The 8881-nt window shown below is 36.7% G+C and overlaps 1 protein-coding gene across 1 annotated transcript; it reads left to right on the top strand.

Moving 5' to 3' along the window:
• Positions 1-3440: 3440 nt before the first annotated feature.
• LOC104537186 (fibroblast growth factor 10-like) lies at positions 3441-8545 on the top strand (the record flags this gene model as incomplete). Its single annotated transcript, XM_010179994.1, has 2 exons — positions 3441-3544; positions 8348-8545. Coding segments are annotated over 2 exons (302 nt in total), but the record flags the coding sequence as incomplete, so codon positions are not given.
• Between the last annotated feature and the right edge of the window lie 336 nt (positions 8546-8881).

Below are 8881 nucleotides of genomic sequence, written 5' to 3'. Positions count from 1 at the left end.
TTTTATAATGGCTCAAGAATAATCAAATACATATTTTCACCCTTAAATCAAAGGCATTTGATTTCAATCCAGTCTATTTCAAAGTTCTAAAGAGCCCTTATGACTTCTGCTTGTATATCCATGTCAGAGGAGTTGGTGCTCAAATGCTGGCCTTTGAAATATGTCTACAGGTGTCTACATCACCAATGCCTGTGAAAAGATTCCTATTGCCTTCAGTAGATTTCTATCAAACTCATGAGAGGATCTCCTTCTGAGAAAATCTGTAAATAATACTCAACACTTTGCAATCTAGACAAAAGCTAGTTCTGTCCTTATAACTAGCATGTAACTCTAGTGAAGCCTCTCTGAGGTACAGAGAGTAGCAGGGTACGTAAGTACCAAATTAAGTCCCTGTTACCCAAGTGGTAATAGAGCAAGAGTATTAAATTCATTTGAAAGAAAAAGTCATTAAAATTACCCATTCTCCCCCCAGAATACTACAGAGGTTAGAATATGCAAAATTGTCACTGCAAATGATACATTTTTCAACTTCCAGTTATACAAAACACGCATAATAAATCCAGGATTGCTGGTGATGAGATCAAACTTCTCCTTTAGCTGCATGTGTAATAATCAGCTGAAATGCTCTAATATGCTGATATTGTTACAGAGATATGCTCTAATATGCTGTTATTATTACAGGGATATTTTTATGATATTGTTACAGGAATGTCAAAATATAACTGTTTAATCCATTTCAAAATGAAAATTAATAATGGCAGGTGTTATTCCAGCATCTTCCTTTTTGTTATTTTTGTTACTGCTGTTGTTGGAAATGGACCCAGCCTAGTTTTACTGGTGCCACAGTTCAAGTTACAGCAATTACTTTCCATAGAAAGAATTAACTAAATTCTTCTTGCAACTTTTTGGCATGGAAAATACAAAAAACCATGTCACTCATATATAAAGAACTAGGAGTTGTAGCAGTGTTTACACCACATTCTTACCCTCTAATAGCTTGTCATCAGTGTAACTTAAGGCACTCCACTTAAGTCTGATTTTGAGCATAAATACTTTAGGAGATGTCCCATGGGAGAGAAATATTAAAGACCACATCTCTTTATTTCTCACAGAAAACTGAGAAAGCAGCTTTGGCTTTTCTTTGCTGTCAAAATGAGCAACATTTTTGAGTAATACAGGCATAATAGGCCTTACCTGGTATGGACTCACTGACCTCCTTGTATCAATGGCATGACACTGGTATATATGAGCAAACTATTAAGACCTAGTTAAGGAGCCCTCACAACTTTTCTTGAGATTCAAGAGCATGACTCTCTTGATGTTACATATGGAAAATGATATATGGCTCCTTTGCATGAGCAGAGAAGTTAGCCTTAAAAGTAGGTCATGTGTCTTAAATGACTCTTCGCTCACATTTTCTGCATCTTCCTGTATTACAGAGTTCCTGTAAGTTACAAGTCGTCTTATTTTCACCTCAGCACCTCGTGCCAATTCTCAAGCTAACTTTACTGATCGTTTGTGTCTGTCATCATTTATACTTGCATTTTGATATCAATATTTAAACAAAATAATCCTCCACTTTCAGCTCTTTATAGTTTGGGACAATAAACTCTTTTTTAAAAAATATTATTCTTTCTGGTTTAATATGGTCCATTTTTTTCTGAAGGGCCTTACTAGATCCTAGACTGACTGTAGATTATCTTGCAATTCTCACTGTAGCCTTTCTTATATGCAAGGACTATAAACCTTGTAGCTGTGGCTAGCCTAAGCTGTCTCACTAAGTAAATGCAAAACCTCTGGTAATTGCACTGGAATTTATAGATCTTCATGTCAAAATTTGTATAGTTTATGTGAGTACAGAATTTTATATATATTTTAAAATGTATGCATGAAAGGCCACCTCTCTTTTCTTGACAGTGAAAGATCTTTTATGTTAAATTGCCTAGCTTGATGTTCTCCCACTTCTTCACATGCATAAACTATATCGTCAGTTTACTTCTCAATAAAAATCAGCTATTGCTTTTTTGTGCTTGATTCACAGCTGCTGTCCAGCTAACATCAAAGCCTCTACTTCTAGTCACAGAACAAGTAACACCCTCGTTCCTGAGTTGCATAGACCAGTTCAATGGCCATACAGAATGGCTTTTGCATTGTATGTAAAGCAGCCATTTTTAAAGAAATTTACAGTGGAAGAACTTCCTCCTCTGCACACTAAAGTCCACATGGTTCCACAGCCTGAACAGACTGCATTCAGTTTTCAGGGACAGCAAGTCAGCATTTCCAGAAAACGCACTGAATACCAAGTTACACTGTTGGCTTCAGTCAATGTGTGGTTACCGTGAGGAATTTCTAAGTAAACGAAAAAACATAGGGATTTTCCAGTACTACCCTGCTCAGACAAAAACCATTAAACGTATTTAGGAGGAAATTATTGTGAGTTCTTTTTTTTAAGTGGCAGCTTTTTTTCCCAGCTGATCTATTCAGCACGTTATTTGTTGACTACCTCGGATTTTCTTTACAATTCCTCAACACTTTGGCCCTCCTGTAATTTCCCCATTAGTGACCTGTGAGTTGGATGGGCTATTGTTCTGTCTACTTTTATAGCTACTTTAATATAAGGAGAAATGTTGGAGCCAGGCATACTTCCTGAATAAACAATTTGAAAGTTATTTGGTTGGAGCCATATTTATCTTAAGACACAATGCCCAAACACATAACCATCTACTTCCTTTAGTGATAGCTGAAAAGAGATCTCTAAAGTCACTGTGTAAGTTTCAGTAACTTCTACTATTCCAAAATCAGTATGCTTTTGGGCAGAAAACATAGAGATTAAAAGCTCTGTCTCCCATTATTGGCTCATTGAACCATACAGTATTGGAAAGTTTGTTTCTAAAGAAAAAAAAAGTCGTATTTATTACAAAGAGAGCAAAATGTTTCTGATATCTCAAAGACAAAGATAATGTGGCCGTTAGGGTTAGTCTTACTATATCCCAGAATGTCAACACACTTGCCAAAACTTGATTTATCAGTTCAGTGCAGCCAAAAGATTTAGTTTATCTAAATGTCCTACAAGGAATAAATAGTTTACCACTGGTTTTGAAGACTGGGGTAAATCTAACATTCTATTGACATATGCTATAGATTTAATTTAGTGCTGTGGTTCAGATGTCTCTACTGATAAATTTTAGTAAAATCTATGCTAAGAATGGAGCTGTTTCAGTATTTATGGGTTTTAAAATGCAGGGTTAGCAAAGGAAACATGTTAATTGAAACAATGTTTGTTTATATTCTTGCAATGGTTTAGAGAAGAATTTTGCTAAAGTCAGATGGTTTGTTGGTACTGAATATTAGAAGTTTAGTATTTTTCAGGTTTGTTGTCATTTCTGTAGCAAGAAAAACCTCTAATGAAGTGATTAAATAGCTCAATTTTTATTTTTTAGGCATATTGGAGATAACTTCTGTAGACATTGGAGTTGTGGCCGTTAAGTCCATTAAGAGCAACTATTATTTAGCCATGAACAAGAAAGGAAAAGTCTACGGCTCCGTAAGTATTTTTTTTTACCTTCCGAATGGGTTGCAGTAGTCACCATAGTTCCCTCTCAACCCCATGTGTCTGTGAATTCCTGTTAATCAGAGCTGAAATGAGTTGTTTGTCAAAATTTCATCCTCTTTCAGCAGCCTCCTTCTCTACAAGCTCCCTGTTGTTTTTTAAGCTCATATCATACCAAAGCTGTTGCTGGGATTTATCATGCTTACTGCTTCAGTCAGGTTTCTTATGAACAAGTGGCCAATGGAGAGGGTCCTAGAAAGTGTAATTTTTAAGGCTGTTTTTTCCTGTTTTTCTGCAGTACAGTCACATATAACAGTAATTCTGGGGAGGATAAAGTGTACCTGAAATCTTAGAAACTTTAGCCAATGAAGCAGACACACCAGACACACCAAATTATCAAACTATGACTTCCAAGAAGATTTATAGAGCAGTCAGCTTTAAATTGAATGTATTAATTAATAAGGAAGATTATGGGCAGTACAGAGAGACAAAGACATATCAGCAGATAGATAAGCTTTGAGCAGAATTTGAGTATAATTTGAAAATTCATAGAATCATAGAATCATTTGGTTGGAAAAGATGTTAAGATCATTGAGTCCAACCAAAATCTATACACTACTGAACCATGTCTCTAATCACCTCATATACTCATCTTTTAAATACCTCCAGGGATAGTGACTCCACCACTTCCCTGCGCTGCCTGTTCCAATGCCTGATAACCCTTTCAGTGAAGAATTTTTTCCTGATATCTAATCAGAACCTCTCCTAACACAACTTGAGTCCATTTCCTCTTGTCCTGTCACTTGTTACTTGGGAGATGAGACCGACCCCCCACCTCACTACACCTTCCTTTCAGGTAGTTATAGAGGGTGATAAGGTCTCCCCTCAGCCTCCTCTTCTCCAAACTAAACAACTCCACTTCTATTAGCCGCTGCTGATAAGACTCATGCTCCAGACCCTGGAACAACTTCATTGCCCTTCTCTGGACACGCTCCAGCACCTCAATGTCTTTCTTGTAGTGCAAGGCCCAAAACTGAACATTGTATTTGAGGAGGGGCCTCACCAGTGCTGAGTACAGGGAAACTATCACTTCTCTAGTCCTGCTGGCCACACTATTTCTGATACAGGCCAGGGTGCCATGGGCCTTCTTGGCCACCTGGGCACACTGCTCGCTCATGTTTAGCTGGCTGTTGACCAGTACCCCAAGATCGCTCTCTGCCAAGCTGCTTTCTAGCCACTCTTCCTCAGATCCCCAAGCCTGTAGCGTTGCAAGGGGTTGTTGTGACCCAAGTGCAGGACACAGCACTTGACCTTGTTGAAGCTCATACAATTGGCCTCAGCCCATTGATCCAGCCTATCCAGGTCCCTCTGCAGAGCCTTCCTACCCTCAGGAAGACCAATACTCTCACCCAGCTTAGTGTCGTCTGCAAACTTACTGAGGGAGAATTCAGTCCCCTTGTCCAGGTTGTTGATAAAGATGTTAAACAGAACTGGCCCCAGCACTGACCAGTGGGGAACGCTGCTTGTCACCACTAGTCCATATATACTCTATTTGTATTTGTGAAAGTTTGGGGTTACTGGTACTTTCAGGGGAATAAAATTTTAAAACAAAAAAAAAAACCAGAACACCCCAATTAAAAAAAAACACCCACAAAACAAACAGCAGAAAAAAACCCAGTAACTATCTAAATATTTTTAATAGGAAGCAATATGACTTATAAATCTGACGACTAAACTCAAGTGTACCCTGCACAAACAGATTTTTCTGGTATTGCATCTGGTTTGGTTTGTAATTTTGCAACTTTTTGCCAGTTTCAGTGAGTTTGAGCCTACATAAATGTAAACTTACTGAAGTCATCTGCAAAGGTTACAAGCCAGTCTTCAGCTTGCTCAGTATTGAAAACATCCATTGTCATTAAAGAGAGCAGGTTACAGATAGGTCCTGAGGCTGGGTATATCCTTGGGCAATGTAGCTAAGGCTACCTCTGAAAGTAGTGAAGTAATGCCATTCTCAGCTGAGACTCAAGGGGGTTGAAGTAATTTGGACCTCTTTTTTAAGAAAGCATTTCTCCAGAGTGGGTTTACTTTATACAACCTGTATAAACCATCTTCCCTAATCTGCACTGTGGCCAGTCATTCCTGGTTCAGAAGGTTACTTCTGATTTTCTAAAACTCCTGGGCAGTGTCAAAGAATCACATTAGGAGAGACCAGAATGGATAAATGTTCTTAAAGTGCTTTAAATGTGGATTTTAATTTGTAGAATTACATTGATCAGAAAAAGAGGATAAGCAGTGCTCAGTCCTACACCATTGGAAGGTGTAAGGATACACTGAGTTGCTGACAAACTTACCATTTGTCAGTTAAGCAACACTCATTGATCATGCGTATGCTTCTATTCATATGTGAATATATCACCATCTTCAGTTCACACATCTCAGTTTATAGGATTTAATTTAGTAATTTTTGATGGTCCATCCCCAATCCTGACACAAGTTTTCTGACCCATGCTGTTAGCCATGGTTAGTGTGGTGGGTCCATCCCAACTCACACAAAGGTACTCAGAGCAGCTTTCATATACCATAGGTGGAAACTGCTGCCATAAGATTCAGTAATTCATAGTGTATTAGAAATAGTGTTGACAAGAGGATACGAATGTGGAAAGCCTTTTTTTTAATTCCAGCTGAGATAGTTTTTCAATATTCACATCATAAAATCACAACATAATGTCTTATCAAAACTTACTCCATAATACTTTAGAGATTTCAAGAATGATTCTATTATTATTTTTCCCATCCTCCCAAGACTTGTAGTTAGACTTGTGTTACTACAGTGTGGCAGCTTGCAGATGGATATCAAAAACAGAACCAATAAAAATTGTAAAAACACTCTTAAGCATGTGCACAATAGGCACTGGTGGAGAGTTGTGCTGAAATTTGAAATGAGCAAAGCAGTCCTGGGCTAACGCTTAGACCCCTGCCAGAAAGACTTCTTACTACACCACAGCATCATCTGTTCTCTTTGTATTATCTAAGAATAGAGATAAAAGTTTGGATTTGAGTACGATTCTGCATCTGGGAAAACAAGACTGTTTTCTGCGTTTATAGAATACATTTCTATTTGACTGACTTTGGTTAGAATGAAGGAGCAAAAGAAGACTTACTATTTGGTTTCTTTAACATAATAACCTGCTAGCAGATAGGGGAGTTACTGCAGTTAGAACTGTGATTGATGGCTACCTGCCTTCTTAATACCTTGACACTAGAGGTGACATATTACAGCAACTAAATATTAAATTATCTCTGTGTAGCTTTGCAAGTACAGACAGTATCAAAGGTCATTTTGTAGGGAGTCTCCTCTTGATAGTGTCTTCCCCAACATTGTTGAACTAACTACTAAGTCAGAGAGCTAAACTGAGTTTGAATATGTGCAATTGTTTTAGAAAACGTCAGCCTATGTTCTGTGGTCTTAGCAGCAACTAAGTAAAACATTGATTATAGACCCAAAAAATTCTTACTGTATCAAAGTATTGAACATAAACTAGTATAAAAATTTCACTTTAAATTAATAGGAGTGGAAAATGTATTTTTAATATTCTTATGCCCTTTTTTATTCATGTGAATAATTTCTGTATCTTTACTAGCTGAATAAGGATTTTGATCATAATAAAAGATCTCTGCAATTCTTATCTGTACCATGAAAATTGTTTTTTTATTCAGACATATTTATTATCTTGTTTTATGACACATTAAAAATACCACATGTAGTTAGTATATCATACTCTGAGATTCTGACATGCTTCTGCCTGAGCTGCAGTGCAGAAACAACAAAATGCTATTCTTTTGTTTTAATTTAAATATGTCGTAAATGTTCCACTTTCAAAAGCCTTCTAAATGCAATATAAGTAAATTGATCAAACTGAGGGTTTATATATGTAGGAATCACTAGTTTGTGAAAAAAAAGCAGATCAATGTAAAAGTGCATTTAACATTATAGAGAAAAATAGTCTCCCCCTACGTTCTTCCACATGCTTGTATTTTTGTTCTTTCTAACAAACTGACAACTAGTTCTCCTTTAAGCATAGAAAACTTTAATCCCTGGTAACATACACAAAATTGCTTTCAAGTTTATTTAATCAATAAGATATAGGATCATACATTATTCTTTTTTAGGCTAAGTCCTTCTTCAGGTCAGCAAAGTAAACAGGCCTCACATCCATTATAATAGCAGCATAATTTTGCTTTTGGTGCAAAATGGATTTGCATCCATCCAAAAAAGCACCTTTTTATGGCCAGTGTGGTGTAAAGGATCTTGTTTTAAATAAGAAGTAGGCCTATGCCATGCATATTTGTTTAACATATGGTATCAATAATCTGGTTCAAGATATTTAAGTGTTGTGTTTGTTAGAACTGAAATATGATGAATTATTCTAAGATTGCTACCTTCTACTTTGAGTTTATCTCTGAAAATTTGATTTAATATTGTTGCTGTATTCCAACACAGAAAGAAGTATAATTTCAACTGTGAGTGAATTATATAATTTCACTGCTATAATTATGCACTGAATAATTGATTACATCTTTTGTTGGTTTCACATTTTGCAGTCTAACTGATGTTGCTTTAAGTGGTGTGGACACAGTGAAACTTTTCTTTAAGTCCACTGTAGAAGCCTAAAAAGGTGTTACATACAGAACACTGAAATCTTCCAAAATGTTTTTAGAAACTATTCACTTTCAGTATGCTGCAACTCTGAAAGATTATGTTTATTCTGAATTTGTGTGTTTGTCTTCTTTTAATAGAAGGAGTTTAACAGTGATTGCAAATTGAAGGAAAGAATAGAAGAAAATGGATATAACACATATGCATCCTTACATTGGAAGCACAACGGAAGGCAAATGTTCGTGGCCCTGAATGGAAGGGGAGCCACAAAGAGAGGACAGAAAACACGAAGGAAAAACACTTCAGCTCACTTTCTTCCAATGGTAGTAATGTCATAGATGGAAGAACTGTTTTACTGGTGCAGTTGAACCAAAGGCTCTTATGTCGAGAATATTTGGTAATTGTCTTGAAGAGTAAATGCAGAGAGATAGTGCAGACATCTGCTTGTTTGAAAAGAGAGCAGGGGAAGTCTTTGAAGGTTTTGTACTCATTGCTGTAACATGAAATACTTTTATTTAGTTCGGTGTCACGTCTTAGAATCAAAATACAAGCTGGATCAAATGGAATGGAAGTTATTGCCAGTGTGAACAATTTTTTTTAACTCTGCAACAGAACTTAAGGGATGTGAGACAATCTGTTGAGTGATCTTCATGGGGAAAGTTATTTATGGAATA

The sequence above is a fragment of the Mesitornis unicolor genome, unplaced genomic scaffold (genome assembly GCF_000695765.1).
Source record: "Mesitornis unicolor isolate BGI_N332 unplaced genomic scaffold, ASM69576v1 scaffold13302, whole genome shotgun sequence".
Lineage (NCBI taxonomy): Eukaryota > Metazoa > Chordata > Aves > Mesitornithiformes > Mesitornithidae > Mesitornis > Mesitornis unicolor.
The sequence above is the reverse complement of the archived record's forward strand: the minus strand, read 5'-3'. Positions and strand labels throughout refer to the sequence as shown.